At 34.6% G+C, this 19,234-nt stretch overlaps 1 protein-coding gene across 10 annotated transcripts in view; it reads right to left on the reverse strand.

The window, feature by feature from the left end:
• POSTN (periostin) overlaps positions 1 to 19,234 on the reverse strand; it is a 35,775-nt gene that overhangs the window by 10,973 nt on the left and 5,568 nt on the right. For 6 of the 10 annotated variants that reach the window (XM_007960188.3, XM_007960187.3, XM_007960186.3 and 3 more), the window contains exons 3-16: positions 18,143 to 18,207; positions 16,424 to 16,581; positions 14,117 to 14,281; positions 13,078 to 13,224; positions 12,436 to 12,577; positions 10,673 to 10,885; positions 9,944 to 10,078; positions 8,323 to 8,471; positions 6,528 to 6,664; positions 5,831 to 5,961; positions 5,197 to 5,327; positions 4,989 to 5,091; positions 4,816 to 4,883; positions 3,725 to 3,770 (exon numbers count right to left, since the gene is read on the reverse strand). In XM_007960188.3, the coding sequence (XP_007958379.1) occupies positions 3,725 to 3,770; positions 4,816 to 4,883; positions 4,989 to 5,091; positions 5,197 to 5,327; positions 5,831 to 5,961; positions 6,528 to 6,664; positions 8,323 to 8,471; positions 9,944 to 10,078; positions 10,673 to 10,885; positions 12,436 to 12,577; positions 13,078 to 13,224; positions 14,117 to 14,281; positions 16,424 to 16,581; positions 18,143 to 18,207 (1,790 nt within the window). Of the gene's footprint in view, positions 1 to 581; positions 663 to 3,724; positions 3,771 to 4,815; positions 4,884 to 4,988; positions 5,092 to 5,196; positions 5,328 to 5,830; positions 5,962 to 6,527; positions 6,665 to 8,322; positions 8,472 to 9,943; positions 10,079 to 10,672; positions 10,886 to 12,435; positions 12,578 to 13,077; positions 13,225 to 14,116; positions 14,282 to 16,423; positions 16,582 to 18,142; positions 18,208 to 19,234 lie in introns of all 10 variants that reach the window. The other 4 variants (XM_073013529.1, XM_007960183.3, XM_037986780.2 and 1 more) reach the window with 1 other exon arrangement.

The following is a 19,234-nucleotide window of genomic DNA, read 5'->3' on the forward strand; positions in this document are numbered from 1 at the left end:
ACTAAGTATTTTAAAAATCCACTGCATAAACTACTCATTTTGTTTTATAGTTCTGATGGTCTGATTGAAAAATATCTCGTGTGGTTGTAATTTTAAAAGCTTTAATTAAACATCGCTTCTACGCTACCTTAGGTTACAGAATGAAAAATGCCTATGGTTTTGTTTTTTTTTTTTTTGGAAGAGCTTCTTTGTATTGTTATGAAAAAGAACATGTGGTAGATTGGAAACAAAGCAACATAAAGAGTATAAAGCCTAAAGGAGTCTAAGTAAAAAAAAAAAAAAACAAACTCATGCTGTATTTGTTTACTGAGTATCTGTGTACTAAGTTAATGCAATGCCAATTAGATTCAAATTAAATCAAGTACAAGCAAATGTACTGAAAGTATTAGGAATGCATCATCTACTTTGCTAAATAATTTGTACTCCGCATTCTGCAATTACATGAGCATGCCATTGGTACAATATTGGTTATATAACATTTAACATGTTAGTTTTTAAAAGAATGTAGATACATTCATAGAAATCAGTATTTTTATGGATGTTTTTACAATAAAAGGAACCATGTACGACATTGATTTTACCTTCAGTTTTGATAATAGGCTGAAGACTGCCTTCAATCACTTTAATTTTTGGTTCCACAACTTTGGTTATAATTTTAGTTGCTGAAAGTATAGAAAGTGGAACATGAAAGATATTTACATAAAAACCTGAAGAAAGGTTTTTGGTTTTTTTTTTCCTTTTTTATCTCTGTAGGATACTAAGGTACAGTATGTGGTAATATGTTCAGGCAGTCAGATACAGGAAATATTCATGGTACATAATATATCTTCTGATGTCCGGGTGTTGAACTCTGAAGTCTAGTTACTTGAATTTGATCCAGTGAAATATATACTCACAAAGTGAGGAATGATATCTAGAAATCTGTAATTTTTAATTGTACCACTAAAGCGCTTTACCTTCTTTTGTACTTCTTGAAAATACTGGCTGCATTGCAACAGAAGACAAATATGATTAATGTCATGCAATTCATAATATCTTAAATTGCATTGCTGGTTTCTTTCTCAATTAAAAAAAAATGAAAGAAAAAGCCTTTTAAAATGTTTTTCATGCATCTGATAAGTGACACAGAAAGGAAAAAAATGAAACATAGTTCAGAATACTTAAAAGTAAGAATAAATTTCAGCCAGCCAGACATGAGCTCTTTTCAACAAACATGATATGATCAGTGTTTAAGTTATAGGCTAAAATGTCTTTAATTTTCAGCTTTGTTATCACTATTTTTTTTTTTAATTTAAAGGTATATATTTTAAACGTGTGTCATCTACCTAAGTAAGATAATAGTCTTTGAACTTGGTACTATGTTTGCTGTTAGGGTGATGGGTTCACTAGAAGCCCAAACCCCAGCATTACTCTCTGTATCTATCTAACAAACCTACATGTGTACCCCCTGGATCTATAATAAAAGTAAATTAAATACCATTAACTATTTGGTTGACTTTGGTTGCACTGATTAACTGGAAATGTGCCTCTGAAGCCACAAAGTCAGAGCTACTGGCTTTTTGTCATTTCTAATGAAAATCCTTGAAAATTAGATAACGGGCCACACTGAAGCTAATTGTGCACCCAGATCACATCAAAACAGCAGAGGTGAGTGAGATGCTAGCACAGCTTCGGTTTCTGCAGTTCTCACCTCATGCTGTAACATGTTTAGCTGTGTCAACTTTTTGAATTAATGGGGGCTCTGAACCTTCATAGAGATTGTGTTTCAGCCTTATTAAGTTTTGTATTTTAAGATCTCAAATTGTGAAGCTCTAAAATATAACAAATCTGTGTGTTCAAGTATTGGTTCCAGAGGTCGTCTTGCCACAGAAGAACCTTTCCATGAAGGTCGAATATACAGGGGTCTCTATTGCTACTATCAAAATGGATTAATTACTTTTAGCTTACATTTTTTACATCACGTTAAGGAATTTGACGTTTTGAATGTTCAGTTGGTTGGTAGTTGTCATTTCAATCTTGATTTTCTGCAGACTTAAATAGTTTTGACAGGTGAAGTTCTGAGGATTAAATATTCATTTTAGCCCTCTCCAGGTCAAATGTTCCATATTTGACAACTCATACCAAAACAGCTTCCTTCCCCTCAACTATACCCTTTAAAATGGATGTTATTTTGGGGATGAGGATAATATGCAGCAAAAAATTAAAGGCATTTTATAAACAAGTCAACAATGAAATATAAAAATAGAAAATTTGGTTTAATTTATCTTTACTTCTATTTAAAAATACTTCTTAATAACAGCATACCATCTAAGGAGAAGTAAAAGAAACATCTTACATTGGAATGTGTAAATGTTAGAGCTGTTTCAAGGCCTCTGGGTAGGTAGGGAAGGACCATTGAGCTTGTGTATCTTAATAAAATGTGGCTTATTCTCTGTGAGTGAGGATGCAATTTAGTAGGAGAAAATAATTATAATATTTTTGCTCATTGTAATCAAGATACTGCATTCACATATATAGAAAGTAGTGAAACTGACATGGGTAAAGAAGGAAAGCTAAAGAAATGTAGTGGAAGAGTGTGTGTGTGTGTGTGTGTGTGTGTGTGTGTGTGTGTATATATGTATATATTTATACCTTTGATGAAGAAAGATGACATAACATGTCTGATGAATAGAGCCCATAAGGATTGCTTAATTTTCAGAAAACGTATTTTTTACAAGATTGTATTCCCATGATGAATCATAACTATTCCAATTACATCTTTAATACAGTGCTGAGCTGGCTTGATGCTGGAATTGCATGTTATTATTACATAATTGAATCAACAAGAGCAGCAGACATTTTGTTTTGCTCCTTACATTGGTTTTACTCCTTTTCCATATCTAGTATAAACCTTAAGCGAAATTTTCTTAATTAAATGACTGGATGCTCATGGTATAAAATGGAATGATTTTCTAGCCAGAATAAATGTGGGGACTGAAGTAATGTTTTAGCTACTGATACATGTTGAGTGTTTAATTACAGAGCCAAAACAAAATGAAAAGGATTTCTGCTTGAAAGTTACAGTGAAAGAAAGAAAGAGATAAAAGATAAACAAAGAAAAAGCCATGATGGAAAAGATATCCTACTAGATACACTTATGAGAATGAAGTACCCTTTACCATTGTTAAGTAGTAGAGGTTTAATTTTGATAATCTGGTAGTGTCAGAGATCAAAGAACCCTGGAATTTTGGAAACTTTAGATTTGTCACATGGCAGATTTTTTTGTTCTTTGTCCAGTTTTGGATGGGAGAGTTTTTGAACTGGCACTTCAGAAACATTGGTTAACACGTGCTTCTCAGCCTCCCCTTAGATAGCTTGGGGCTTGAGTGTGGTATAAACAAGTCTTTGTTAAGGTCATTTGTGTGTCCACACATCTGAATTTTCAGATATGTCTAGAGAATTTTTCGCCATCTCTTCCATTTATGTTTTTTTTTTCCTGGCTCTTTGCCACATTAATATTTTGCCATCTTTCTCATGTCATATCATTCCTGTTTTTCCAATGAGTAGGGAAGTTCATTGGAGTTGAAGGTTATGAGACCACAAGCCTTTTTTCAAGTGAAATGAGATTGGCCGTAGTTTGGAATTCTAAATACCAGATTATCAATAATCTCTGTAAATACAAAGAAATGTATTTTCTTTTTTCATACCTTGCAACCCATGTGGCCAATATTTATTATATACTTACTATAGACAGTCACGGGGATTTCTTTGAAGGTGCTACCACGAACAAACTGAAAATAAATGTTTATATTTATTAGCATGAACTGTGATAGTTGTGTTAACAAAACCACGGCACCATTTTAATTCTTACTAAAGTAAAAATAGTGAAGCTATTATTACATTTAATAGAAGTGAAGTCCTCATATAAATCATCTTCCAATTCAATGTTATCAGGTCAGATGGCATAAAAATCATTGGATTCATTACTCAGAGATTTAAAAATTATAGAATAATTTATCCAAAGTTAAATATATTTATTAAACACTACTTTGTTTTCTGCTACTTTTACCCTACATTGACAAAGAAGAAAAATATTCCGTTGCCTTTAATCTGTGATTAGTGACAATTTTTTATAAGTGAATGTTCTTTCCTTTATATTCTGCAGTGAAAATATTGAATGATACAAATATTTTAGTTATTTATGCACCATCCTATTTTTCTAAATTGGACTGTAAACTTTTTGAATAAAGACCATATCCAGTTTAAATACATATTTTTCTTTTCTTCTTTATTTTATTTTATTTTATTTTTTTGAGACGGAGTCTTGCTCAGTCACCCAGGCTGGAGTGCAGTGGCGGGATCTCAGCTCACTGCAAGCTCCGCCTCCCAGGTTCACGCCATTCTCCTGCCTCAGTCTCCCGGGTAGCTGGGATTACAGGCGTCCGCCACCACACCCAGCTAATTTTTTGTATTTTTAGTAGAGACGGAGTTTCACCATGTTACCCAGGGTGGTCTCAAATCTCCTGACCTCATGATCCACCCGTCTCAGCCTCCCAAAGTGCTGGGATTATAGGTGTGAGCCACCGCACCCGGCCCTAAATGCATACTTTTCATAACACTTTATACAATACTTGGTCCTGAGTAGCTTTTGATATTTGTTGAACAAAACCACAAAGAAATGATGTCATTTCTTTACAGGTGGTCCAGTGCTACATAAACAACAAAGAGCAATCCAAGACCAGTATATATTTACTTATTAATGCATACATTTCTAGCCTGTTATGTTAAACCTGTAATATGTGTTCTACACATTAGAAATCAAGTAACTTTTAGTACCTTAATTTGGATGTATTTGATTAATTTATTAAGTATTTCCAGCAGTTGATCATTTCCAACAGGTGCGTCTATGAAGAGAATATTAAATGAATATTGGTAAAAAAGCATAAAATAAAAATCTAGGTTCATATTAAGAAAAGACTAGTCCATCAATGAGTTGAATAATTACAAACCTGCTGGATAGAGGAGTTTATCTACAACATGAATTACACCATTTGTTGTCATGATGTCAGATTCTTTTGATTTCAGTTCATTCACCAGAAGTGTATCATTTACCTGTCAATAGGAGGCAATTTCAATGAGGAAATTTAATTAAGGATGAATATTTAGATAACTTAATGATGGATGAACCCTATCATAAGTTCCTTCTAGACAACTTACTTCTTTCAGAAAGATTTTGCTTCCTTGTGTGGTCTTTAAAATGTTAGTAACGCCAGGTTCAAATCCTTTTCCAATGAAAACTCCTGGTGTCAGGTGATAAAGAATGATGTTTTGAAGAGCATTTTTGTCCCCTAGGGGAAAATATATGTATATTTTTATTGAATAATGTGACTTTTTGATAGACAAGGACTAAGAAACAAAACACTTATTTGTCTTTATCTTTTTCTATATTGTACTTTCTCATAATGTCATTATTTTCTCAAGTAGATATCAACGCTATGTCAAAACACACAGTTACTTCAATTAGCCTAATCAAAATAGAACCCAACTTACTGGGAGAAAAACATCTAATTATTTTGTAAATTATAACTGTTTTCTTCTTTGTCCCCTAATTACATGGTCTTTAATAGAAACCACGTAAGTGAACATCTAGCCCAACAGTAAGCAGTTTAAAAACATTACTGAGTGACCCTCCACACATCCCAAGTGGAGGAAATAAAAGGAAACTAAAGCTAGCCATGAATACCAGAGAGGGAGGGGGCATTTTTAAGGCAGACATCTGGACAGGAAAGCTTGAGAAAGAAGTGAGATCCTGAAATGAAAGGGAAAATATCTGGAATTCACTTCTACTTACGTATCAGAATTTCTTTTTCTTCACTAGTCATTCCCTTAAAAGCATCATTGGTTGGCACAAATAATGTCCAGTCTCCAGGTTGTGTCAGGAGCTCTTTCAAGTCTGCAGCTTCGAGTAGGCTGAGGAAGGTGCTAAGTGGGAAGAATGTATATGTATGTTGTCAGATTTAGATTTAGGCAAATTCACCTACAGTGCATGTAATAGAATAGAATCCATGTATTGTGGAAAGCATGAGAGAACTGCTCATATATTTTCACATGTTTCAAATGCAATTTACCGGTTAAAAGTTTTATCATGAAAAATGATTGAAATATACAATATAATTTTTAAATTTTTTCATCTGATTTCATCCTACATAACTTGACAAGTTCATACATAACAAAAAGAAGCATTTTTGCCATTTAATACTTCACAAAATACTTTGCTATATATACCATCAATTTCTAAAAACTATAAGAAAAATATCAAGGAGTAGTTTAGTCTGTTAGATTTGTTTTCACACACGAAATCGTGTTACAGTGTACCAGAAAGTATCAGTGAAAACATATACCAATTTTGAAAACACTTGTATGAACATTTTATTCTAAATTCCATTTTTAACCATATAGGAGACTGAATGCCTTTTGGGATACTGCCTATGAAAAAAAATATGCCAATAGCTCTCATACTTTGTGGAGGTGCCACTCATAGGCTTTACCTAAAGCGCTTATCTTGTTTTAACTTTTCATGGAGGGATTTCTCTGCTGGCTTGATGATCTCGCGGAATATGTGAATAGCACCATTTCTCCCTTGCTTACTCCCTCTCTCCATGCATGAATTTTCTACGCAGACAGCCTAGGAAAGGAAAGAAAAGTATGGGGTATCTTTTTCCTTGCTTGAAATTTCCCATATAGATGTAACTACATAATTCAATTTCCAGATGGGCCCTTCTGAGAGGTTGCCTAATATCTGAAGCCACAGGAACAGCTTCTTTCTTCTGTTTTCAATGGCTCACACAAACTCACAAGACACTTCTTAGCTAGACAGGTTTTTTATTAAAAGTCAAGCTACCTTATGGATCAGGCAGGTAATTTTGTCAATAAATTACAAAAGTTCCATGGAATCCCACTTCTACAATTTTTATAATTTCTATCCAGATTTGAACTATTTCTCCAGACCCTCTTTTGGTCAATACTATCTGTAAGGTTTCCTCACTTTAGTGTTTTTAAGGATCTTCATAAATATTTACTTCATTTTCTTGACTGTAAGACTCTATTCATCATTGTAAGTCAAATCTTTGACATATTTATAGCTTTTTGAACAAATGTGATATATATATACACATATATTTGTATATATAAAATTTAAAGTGCAGCACATTTAATGCATACTTAAAAATGTTTGGAATTGTGTAGCTGCAGGGAGCTGCTGACATGTGCCAGATTCAGTTCTAGGTAATGCCTGACTTCCTGTGAAGTCTTTTAGCTATAGCTGTACATGTTATCTGGACAAGTACTGCACTGTAATTTTGATAAGCAATATTTCTACACATTTTCCTGCAGCAAAAAAGTACGTTAGGGCTGGGTGCAGTGACTCATGCCTATAATCCCAGCACACTGGGAGGCCAAAGTAGGAGGTTCACTGGAGGCTGAAAGTTTGAGATCAGGCTGGGAAATGTAGTGAGACCCTGTCTCAAGAAAAATTAAATTAAAAAAATCAGTCAGGGTGATGGTGTGCACCTATAGTCCTAGCTACTCAGAAGACTGAGGTGGGCGGATCCCCTGGAGCTAGGGAGTTTAAGTTGAAGGTTACAGTGAGCTATGATTGTGCCACTGCACTCCAGCCTGGGTGACAGAGTGAAACTGTCTCTTTTTTTTTTTTTTTTAAAGTACATTAAGACCCTTTTATAGAGGCCAGAAATCTCTATGTGTCAATAAAGGTTTATCTTGAAAGCCATTCAAAAGATATTCAGATGCGGACTGGTTATTTTACAGTATGAGGTCACCTTGTGTATTTGATTCATTATAATGAAATGTTTTGAAATGAAGAACATTTTAGTAGAGACAACATACTGCTAACACACTGTATGTGTAGCCAGTGCAGAAACTAATCAACACCTTGTAAAATATTTATTATTACTTATTGCAGTCATAAAGAAAAATGATGTGTAAGCAGAGAACAGAATTACCTTGAAAATTGTAAAGTACTCTGCAAATGAAAAGTTTATTTAAAAAAATTACCGTTTTCTGGAATTTAAAATAATTGATGCTCTAGAACACAAAGTTACTCATAATGAAACACATGTGAACTATCTAACTGCCTGAGTTTTTAATACATAGCACTTGTTGTGGACTTTGCTCACAGTCTTTTCACCCGTGCTACCCAGTTCCCTGATGCTTCTGTGAATATTCGCTGTTAGAACCACATTCATAAAATTTTGTGAAATCTTCATTGAAACAGCATTCTTTGACATGTCATTTGACAGACTTTTTATTTTGTTCTGATTCACTTACTGTACGATATACGAAGACTCTGAGCTGTTTGCCTCCAATGGTTTCCAGTATTTGTCCATTGTAAAGCTCATTAAGGCCAACTTTTACTTTCAATATGTGATTTTGCAAAATTAATTTAAGAAGGCGCTGATCCATCCTCAAAGTATCATCTGTAAATAATTAAGAAAGAGCATTATTTTATTTAGAAAACATGAAAGTTTCTCCTGGTAAGAAAGAATCATGTAAACAGATAATCCTTGACATTAATAATATAATATCAATATAATATAATAGTATTTAATACATAATATAATAATATCATAGATTTTGCACTCATATAATACATGAGTCAACTAAATGCTAAAAGCTGACAATTCAATTCACCAAATAGAAACTCTGTGACCTATTGTATCAAATGACAATAACACAGTTCCAACCAGTTCAAGCAATGAGCTTCACCTCTGTAAGGGCTACATAGTTTCATAGTGGTCACTGGCAAATGCTAAACCTTAATGGTGGCCAGGGTTTTGTATGATAGTTAGACATCCGTTAGTCACATGAAAGAACTATTGACGAATTCTTTGTAAATTAATATTGATTACTGGAAAGAGAATCAAAACAAACAACCTCCTAAATATGGGTTATTGTCAAAACACATGGGCAGGATTATTACAAAAAAGTCAGGATATCTAGGAATTCAATGTTTTTGATTAATAGTTTTTTATACCATAATTTAGCATTTGGAAAAACAAAAAAATTGTGTTACCTATTTTTAATTAATAAATTTTGCCAACAATTTAAATATGTCTGTGAAATCATTGTCCTGAGAAAGGTGGCAGATTGCATGAATCTGATCATGGTCTGTGAATAGCAACTACTAGGTGAAATTTTATATATACTATTTTACATCATGATATGGAAGTGTATAATGGTCTCTTTATTTTATTTATAATTTGACACCCTTACTGTCCAAATTTTGAGATGCAAAATACACCAATTTATTTCTAAATATTATTATGTTGGTAGCAAATAAGTTTTCTTTTTTTTTTTTTTTTAAAGATCTATCAATGCATCCTTATTGTGCTGGAAATATTAGATTCACAGAGAAACTGAATATGCTTTTAAAAAAAATTTTTTTTTGTTTTTGGAGATGGAGTCTCACTCTGTTGCCCAGGCTGGAGTGCAGCGGCGCCATCTGCCTCCTGGGTTCAAGCGATTCTCCTGCCTCAGCCTCCCAAGTAGCTGGGATTACAGGAGCGCACCACCACACCTGGCTAACTTTTGCACTTTTAGTAGAGATGGGTTCTCACCATGCTGACCTGGCTGGTCTCAAACTCCTGATCTCAAGTGATCCACCTGTCTTGTTCTCCCAAAGTGCTGGGATTACAGGTGTGAGCCACTGCGCCTGGCGTGGATACTCCTAATTACAAACTTTCACTCTCTGTAGGCTATTCTCCATTATAATGAAATGTTTTGAAATGAACATTTTAGTAGAGACAATGCAGTGCTAACACACTGTATGTGTAGCCAGTGCAGGAACTAATCAATGTCTCATGAAACATCTCTTATTTCTTATTGCAAACAATCATCACAAATTAAAGAGTGTAGGCAGAGAGCAGGAACAATAGTGTCCAGTACATACCAGAAAATGCATTATTCACAGGTGCCAGCAAAGTGTATTCTCCATCTGGCCTCAGAGCCGATGCCAAGCCTAATTGGGCCACAAGATCCGTGAAAGTGGTTTGCTGTTTTCCAGCCAGCTCAGTAACTTGTTTGGCTGAAAAATCATCACCATCCCAACAATGTCATCATTGCTATTATCTCCATCATGAAACTAGTAAGTCAATTCCTGACTGTTTTCTAATATTGTAAGCTATTTACTGCAACGTCAATGTGATAAGACATCCTCCCGCTCCCTAATAAGAGAGTTCCACTTCCATTTTTTGGCAGGGGTTGATAATGAATTTCTGAAGGAAAATATTTTTCTGTCTTCCTACTACATGTTTCTTTAATTCTGTATTCATCTGTCATCTCTCTCTACGCTGTGAGTTCCATAGCTTTTTCATTTATCCAAAGCTGACCATTTGGTTAGATCTTTCCTTCTGTTTCCAAGAAAAACTCTGGCACTGTGAAAACCTTTATAAATATTAGATGTCAGAAACCCTAAAACGCAAAAGATTCATGCATGGAGTGCCCGTCGCTACACTGCCTATCTATGGAGTATGCAAGTAGCTCACTATGTATTGTGTTAGTGCTTTGCATGACATTCTTTATACTGCACATTCATTTTTCATGGACTTACTCTTTGAGACAGCATAATTAGTAAATTATAGTAAGTAAAATAAAACAAACAAAAAGAAACGTTGCTTACCAGAATCGGGAATTAGGACCTGATCAATCAAATGGATCACACCATTATTTGTCACAATATCCTTTTTGTTCACCATTTTTATTCCATTTACGGTTATGCTGTCACCGTCACATCCTATCTCAATTGTATTTCCTTCCAGCGTCTCAAAGACTGCTCCTCCCATAATAGACTCAGAACACTGGAGAGTATTTAAGATGTGATACTTCATAAGAGCTGGAGAACACAATAAAAACAGTTCGCTTTCAGATCAAGGGAAATAACATTTGACCCTGAAAAGATGTGTTTCACTGTGGAACTAAGTAATCCTTAAAATGTAGTAAGACCTAAGGATTCACTAACAGGTTTAAAATCCTATTTACGTTCTAGAAGTTTTTTCCTATCAACTACAAAATAGGAACAGCTAAGCTTCGTAGGAATAATAAGAGGAGATCAACTTCAGGAAATGATTGGTGCAGCATTAGAAAACGTGGTGGGGGGCCGGGCGCGGTGGCTCAAGCCTGTAATCCCAGCACTTTGGGAGGCCGAGATGGGCGGATCACGAGGTCAGGAGATCGAGACCATCCTGGCTAACACGGTGAAACCCCGTCTCTACTAAAAAATACAAAAAACTAGCCGGGCGAGGTGGTGGTCGCCTGTAGTCCCTGCTACTTGGGAGGCTGAGGCAGGAGAATGGCGTGAACCCGGGAGGCGGAGCTTGCCGTGAGCTGAGATCCGGCCACTGCACTCCAGCCTGGGCTACAGAGCGAGACTCCGTCTCAAAAAAAAAAAAAAAAAAAAAAAAAAAAAAAAAAAAAAAAAAGAAAACGTGGTGGGTTAAGTTCCAGCTATCGTAAGAAAGTAACTCCTGGGTGAAAGCAAGAATTGTTCCTTTCAGAAGACCTTTGACTGGCACAATGGCTCACACCTGTAATCTCAACACTTTGGGAGGCCTAGGTGAGAGGATTGTTTGAGGCCAGGAGTTCAAGACCATCATGGGAAACACAGCAAGACCCCTCTCTACCAAAAGAGAAAAAGGGAAGGCCTGTTAAATTCCAAAATGCCCAAGAACAGTATCTTGTAATAGCTGCTCATGGCAGAATATTTGTACATAACGTGTAATGAGGTCAATAGAGGCTAAGGATAAGACAAATTATTTCTGCAAGGCAACTTCTAGAAAGTAGCCAAATAAAGATGATTTATTGAAGGGGCCTCTGGAAGGATCTGTGCCTCAGTTACATTGTATCTATCCTGCATCCTAAAACGTTCTCATCTTAAACTGGTCAAGTGTATTTTGGGATAGGCTGAGTAAGTGAAGTATGCAAGCACAATGTAAAACCTATCTGACAACAGAGAGGAAGCTTGGCAAGCCACCAAATTCTTCTGTGTATCAGTAATTTAGAGGCCCAGGAGAACCATAAGATTCTCACAACTCAGTATCTTTTGGCATAAATACAGAATTAAAAGCATTGCATAACATGCATACAATATTAAAATTTGATGATCTAATATTTCTTTCCAACACCTGTTAATCTTTCTGAATTTCTACTACTTATTTACTTGAAAGTAGTATGAAAGAATGTGATCTTAAGAATATTCTTATTATTTAAGAATTATACTCTGCCTACTCTTTCAAGGACTTTTGGAAGACTTATAGTACATCTCAGAATAAAAATTTTTCCTTGCCTTTGCTTATTAAAACTAATATTATTGGCAAGAACTAGCCTCTTTTTTATTCCCTTCTCAGAATGCTGGGAGACTTCTTAGAGAGGAAGAATTTTAACTACCTTCAGAAGCCACTTTGTCTCCCATGATCCTTTCTAGGACACCTCGTGGGAGTTTCTCAAAAGCCTCGTTGGTGGGAGCAAAGAGTGTGAAGTGACCATCTCTTCCAAGGGCCTCCAATATGTCCGATGTGATGGCAGCTGCCTGAAACACAAATGTGCTTTTCAGAGACTTTCACATTGTAAATCCAAAAGAAAATTACAACACACTTAGCCTAGGCTGACATGAAGGAGCTGATTCCTACACTATAGAGGCTTCTTGTTGTTCGATCTTCAAAATATTACTTTTTGACACAACCATGTCTTTTCCAACTTTCTTCAAATTGTGCCTGCAAGAGTGGGAATTCTGTCCATGTTTGTGGGAGTAGAGCAATATCCAGCAGTATATATAATAACGGATGAACACGTTCTAAATGCACTAACTACACACCAGTCACATGACTAACCATTCTTACTCTATCATTTCCATAGAAACATTATTTCATATGAGATGGTTTCTCCTGTGTAAAATGAAAACGATAGCCATTTCAAAAAATATGTTTGTTACATTTTTGCCAAATTTAATAGCATTTTTATTGTTTTTAGGTTTTGACAGGAGAAGAGGAGGGATTTCAATGACTCAAGACAATCTGCTCTTAGACTTACTCTAAAAGACGAAAGGTCATCTTCTGCTTCAATGAAGTCTTGAATTGAGCTACCAATTTGTGTAAGGACACGGTCAATGACATGGACCACACCATTTGTTGCAATCTGGTTCCCATGGATAATTCGAGCACAATTAACGGTGACAACCTATAATTATTTGGAAAAATCAAAGTGCTGAAACCAGAGACATCCATTGACCACTGAGACTGCAAGTGCATTCCCAGTTATTCATTTATACTAGTAAATGTAACAAATGGGAAACTACATTCTAAATGGAAATGCTGTGGATGAAGATTTACATGTTGTTTTATCTAAAAAAGAAACTGTAAAGGAAAAGGGAACCAGTTGAGAACCTAAGTCTATTCATACTTAACGTATCTAGCAACATAAGGCAAAGGTGCTTTTTTCTTTCAAAGTATTGCTTTTTTCCTCTCTTTTATACAAATAGTCATAAACTTTTTAATGTGGGTAAATGAATTATGTAAAGAAGTCTAATCAGTCCTAAAAATTAAGTTTTGAGAAGGAGAAACAAATAATTGTTGTATATATATATAATTAGTTCTAGTACAAGAACTTCCTAAATATTGCTTCGTCACTGACCTCTTTTGTCCCTGAGAATTTGGCTGTGGAAAAAGTTCTATGACCCCTTTGGCAATTTTCCACAAAAACTGATCCAAACATACAAGTACTACAGTAGCTAGGGAGGGGAGTAAAAGAACACTCATTCTTTGATTATTCTTTTTGCTACTACAATAAATTATTTCAAATACATCAACTACTAAAATTTCCTTTTTTAGAATACTTATCTACTGTCAATGAACTGTTCATGTAATTTGTCCTTTTACAATCACTCTTTGGTAGAAATTAATAACCAGATTGGAAATTTGCATGCCCTAGATTTGGGGGTAAAGTCATAATATAGCACTTACCTTATTCTCACTAATATTTTATTATTTTTGTGAGCATTACATAAAAAGTAGTATAGACAAAATTAAAGAAGGTATTTTTTGTAAGTGTATTTTTTACTGATAAAACTTACCCCATTGGGATAATGGTTAATGAAAAGCCCCAAATTGTTATACATTGAAGGAATAATCATGCCATTTTTTAAGTCTTTGGTCAACATTCTCTTATTAATCATGTGGCTATGTAAAGCATTCAGTAATTCAACATTCACGTTGCTCTCCAAACCTCTACGGATATCCTAGGAAAAATTGCAATGATAGAAATTCAATTTATTGTGGAACATTAGTAAAAGTCTTATAATCACCCTATTTCTACTGCCTTGCTATTTTCTCATTGCATTGTCAGATGGTCATATAAAATTGACATAAATAACTTAAAATTATATTATTCAAATTGGTTAAGGAATTTTATAAGTTCAGATACTTAGTTAAGGATCTTGAATGTGATAGAGTACTTAGAACACACAATTTTTAAAGTGAATATGTTGATGAAGAGACAATCTTGATATAACAAAATGATAAGAATTAGGGAGATATGAAATTATCACATATTTAAAAATTTTAAGTGGCAAACAAAACAAAAATGACATTATATTTGTATGCAACACTTGAGTTTTAACAAGGGTTTCATGTTTATTCCATAACAAATTCAAGAATTCAACCATCCTGTACCTTTTTATATATCCAACACCATGTATTATATTATGCTTTACTCAGTGCTATGGGAAATACAATGATAGATAAAGCAAAAAGTCACAACCGTTTATCAGTAGCAGCAGGTAAAGTAGACACAGTAAGATACAGGACAGAGGGGAAAAATGCTTTCAGGGCTCAAATAAGAAAGAGAACAGCTATTCGGAAGTAGTTTGGAGATAGACCATGATATTTAAATCAGTAGGAATGATGTGGTGGTCTTCTAAGTCCAGTACTGGCATAGGGTGAATGCCAAGAGAGCAAAAGTTGTCCAGTTTGGTTAACACATACTTTTATGTTTCTCAGACAACACTAAGAAAGAAATTTAGAAGGGTATGTTGGACAATAATGTGGATGACTTTAATGCCCTAAGAAGGAGCAAAATAAACTGGCAATGAGGAACCACTGAAGATTTTGTGGCATTGGAATTTAATGATTAGAACCAGGCTTCAGGAAAGTTGAGTGGTAACGTACAGCAGAAATGAGAGTATTGGGGGATCACTTTAGATGAAATATGAGATAAGGCTAACAGCAGTTTGTAAGAATTGGAGAAAGGGGAGGTAAGGATGACTTACAAATTTCAAGTCGGAACATTGAGGCTGGCACTGCCACTTGTGGGTAAAAGGCACTAAAAACACAATTATTTATGGGACGAAAGAAAATTGCATATGTTTTAGATAACTTTTGTTTAAAGGTGCAGATGGTATATCCAAGGATAAATACTAAGATAAACAGTAGAAATATTCTACTGAGGTTCCAAGAAGAAACAAGTCCAAACAACAAGCGTAGGTTTAATGTTTGTATGCACTGAAGTAATACCTGAAACCATGTTAAGTGCATTTAAAGAGCAGAGTCAAGTTGCTGGAAGAAATTCTTACAAGTTCCATTCTTTAAGGCAAGGAAGAAGAGGAGACAGCAAAAGGGACTGGAGAGGGGGTTACAGATGTGGTGAAAGACACTCAGAAGAGGGAGGTCTATAATCAAGCAGTCAACCACACAGCTAATGTAGCAAGATAATGCCTACAGATACATGCCTACATTTTACTAAGTATATTTGACTCTAGTAATAATTATCAATTTGTCTCCATATCTATTAGAAAGTAGGAATGTATTTTTATATCAGTTTTATAGATTAAGAAATTGAGTAATAATTTAAGGCATTGTAAATTAGACTGTGCACAAGTCTGAAAATCAAATGTATTTTCACATTTCCTTTAACTATCCACATACATGTATACAAATTTGACAACCTGAACATCCATATATATTTACATATAATTAAACATACATAATAAAATAGTGCTATATAATACAGCTTATGATAATTTTAAATATCAGTAGGCTTCTTAACTTACCTTTCTCTTAGACATGTTATCTGAAATTACATACATATCCTCACAAACAAACAGGAAAAAGGAAGGGAGCAAAATAGAATAACAAGTGCCCTTTTAGCCAGTTCTTGGTTCCCCTTCTTTAAAAAATTAACGTGTAAGTCTCCTGGAGAGTTATTCTATTTGCGGATGTATTAAGGTATTTTACTTTCCTCAATAACTCATCCCTTTAGATGTCCTCATATATGTACAATAGAAAGATACACAATTTCTACTAATATCCAAGTTAATAAATCAGTTAAAATGAAATAACAATAACAGCAAAAAATAAATCTATTGATAAAAATACTGAATTACAGAATCCAAGTTGTCCCAAGCCTCATTACTCGGTGCGAAGTAAGTGAAGGATCCCTTTCCCTCGATCTCCTCCCTTAGTTTTGAGGCATCAGAATAGTGCTGCGTTGTGGTGGCTCCCACGATGCCCAGAGTGCCATAAACGTGGTCAATGGGCAAAACTGAAATAATCAAGAAATGAATCAGTACTGGGGATAATATTCTCAGGATATGATTCATAATCATTTAAACTTTATGCTATGTTTCCCAAGACATTTAACTAATAATCTTAGCAATACAATTATGTGAATAATCATTTTTATATGAAAGTTATCTTTGGAGTGCTAAATAATAAAATGCTACTGAAAAACATTATGTTACATATCCTTTGTGTTAAGGATAAAAAATTTTAAACTCTTATCCTGGTTTAACATTTAACCTATTTAGATCTCAATCCTGCTATGTCAATAATAATTCAATTATAATTCAATATTATCTATTATTTAAATCTATCATTTGTATAGATTTGGATCCCTAAAAATATGTAGGCCTGCTTGTTTTCATTATAAGTTCTGTTAGCAAATAATTCAAAGTATTTAATCCTTCCAGATTATTTCTTCCAAACGTCAGAAGAAAGATTCATGCATGAATGTCAACCTAAAGGGATTTATCTAGTAATATGCAGTCAACTTATTTTTTCTGAACCTATTTGATTTGAACATTAGTATAATTTGATTAATAGCATAGAATAAATGGTTATTAAATTTGTGAATATCCTTAGATTTGGTGACACAACTATTAAGTATAAAACTGGGATTTTAAAAGACCCTAAAAAGATGGAGAAATTGAGTCAAAATGAACAAGGTTAAATTTAACAAGTTTTCATGTAATTCCTATGCCTAAATTGAGAAAAACATAATCTAGAGACCTGACTTAATGGTGTATGTAAAAAAACTGTAATCAATTTTAATTGATTCCAAATTCAATATAAGCTAATGATGTAACACGGTTACCAATGACATTATCCAAAGTGCAAGGTCTCCCCACTTATCTTGGTATTGTCTTAAATACTCAGACCCACATGGATGGACTTTAAATATCAGTCTAGGGTTTATATTCAAAAAAATATTGCTGAACTAGAGACTTTCTGTCCGTTGGTGTTATAATGGGGAGGGCTTCAAAGTCTGTCATATTAAAAGAATTGGGGATGGTTAGCGCAGAGAACAGAAGATTTTATTCAAGAAGCGAGGGTAGCCGGAGGAAAGGCGTGATGATTGGCATGAAATATCTGAACGGCTGTCATTTCAAAGAGGAAATAGATGAACTATTTTTTTTCTCTAGTTGGCAGAGGTATAGGAAACCAAATTTCAATATAAGGAACATTATAAAATCAGAGCTGTTCAACTAGAGAAGATGAGGTTTCACCAAGTAAAGTTCCATGTTCCTAGACAACTTCAAAGAACGGGATTTTATAAAGAGTTTTGTTCCTGAAGGGAAGCTGAACTAATTTAAATTTATGACTAAGTTTCTGTTGTATTGCCCAGCATCCAGTGTATGAGAAATGTGTTCTTACATTTTATCATCGTGATAAATTCATGATTAACACAAACATAGGAGGGATATATCTTGGATTTAGGATGGTGCTGAGTACACACAAACACAATTGGCTTCTCCACAAGCCACCTCAACCCTTTCCTTGCATATAAAGTGTTCCTTATTTAATTCAAGAAATTGAGATTTTACCTGCTGGGCAGCCTTTCATTCCTTCCATTCTCGTATAACCAGGGCAACATTCATACAACACAGTCCTGTACATTGGAAGAAAATTAATATTAAAATGAGAAACTAGGATACATTTTGACAAAAATTTGACAAAATATTTCACTTATTGCCTTGATTTGCTGAGATTCTAAAAATCAGGGGTTCTCCCCACCCCCCGATATTTTCTTCTTTCTTTTTTTTTTTTTTTTTTTTTTTTTTGAGACGGAGTCTTGCTCTGTCCCCCAGGCTGGAGTGCAGTGGCGTGATGAGGCTCACTGCAAGCTCCGTCCCCCGGGTTCACGCCATTCTCCTGCCTCAGCCTCCCGAGTACAGGCGCCTGCCACCGCGCCCAGCTAATTTTTTGTATGTTTTGTGGTAGAGATGGGGTTTCACCGTGTTGGCCAGGATGGTCTCCATTTCCTGACCTCGTGATCTGCCCACCTGAGCCTCCCAAAGTGCTGGGATTACAGGCGTGAGCCACCGCGCCTGGCAGATTTTTTCTATATTTATATAAGTTTGATTTCTCACTTACAGTCTCATGTTACTATAGAAAAGTTCCAGAATGTTGATCCAGAAGAATGAAATTTGGGTCCAAGTTCTGTTACTTGGTTAACATGTGAACCTTGAGCAAGTCATTTAATCAACTGGAGTCCCTGTTTCCCCAAGTATTTAACATGAATATAGTAGCTATGATATCTACTCAAAGAGTAATTGTGAATCTCAAATGAAATAATGCTTTTGAAATCATTTTGTAAACTAAAAATGGGTAGAAATGTGCTTTAATAGAAGTGGAAACATAAGAAAATACATTGAACCATTTGAATCCATAACATGCTATCTCATTGCTAACTAAAATAATGCTGTATTTGGTTTGAATTGCCAGTACGATTATTAATTGTATTATATATAAACTTTAGAATATTTTTATTTGTGTAAAATTTGATAAAAATAAGTTTATTTTAATATTAGAGCTTAGTATTCAAGAAAATGGCATCCTGTTTAAAGTTAACAAAGTGTGTTGAGTTATATAAGCAATAATTAAGGTAACAGACCAGAAAATTTAAGATATCAAGA

This window comes from Chlorocebus sabaeus, chromosome 3, assembly GCF_047675955.1.
Source record: "Chlorocebus sabaeus isolate Y175 chromosome 3, mChlSab1.0.hap1, whole genome shotgun sequence".
Lineage (NCBI taxonomy): Eukaryota > Metazoa > Chordata > Mammalia > Primates > Cercopithecidae > Chlorocebus > Chlorocebus sabaeus.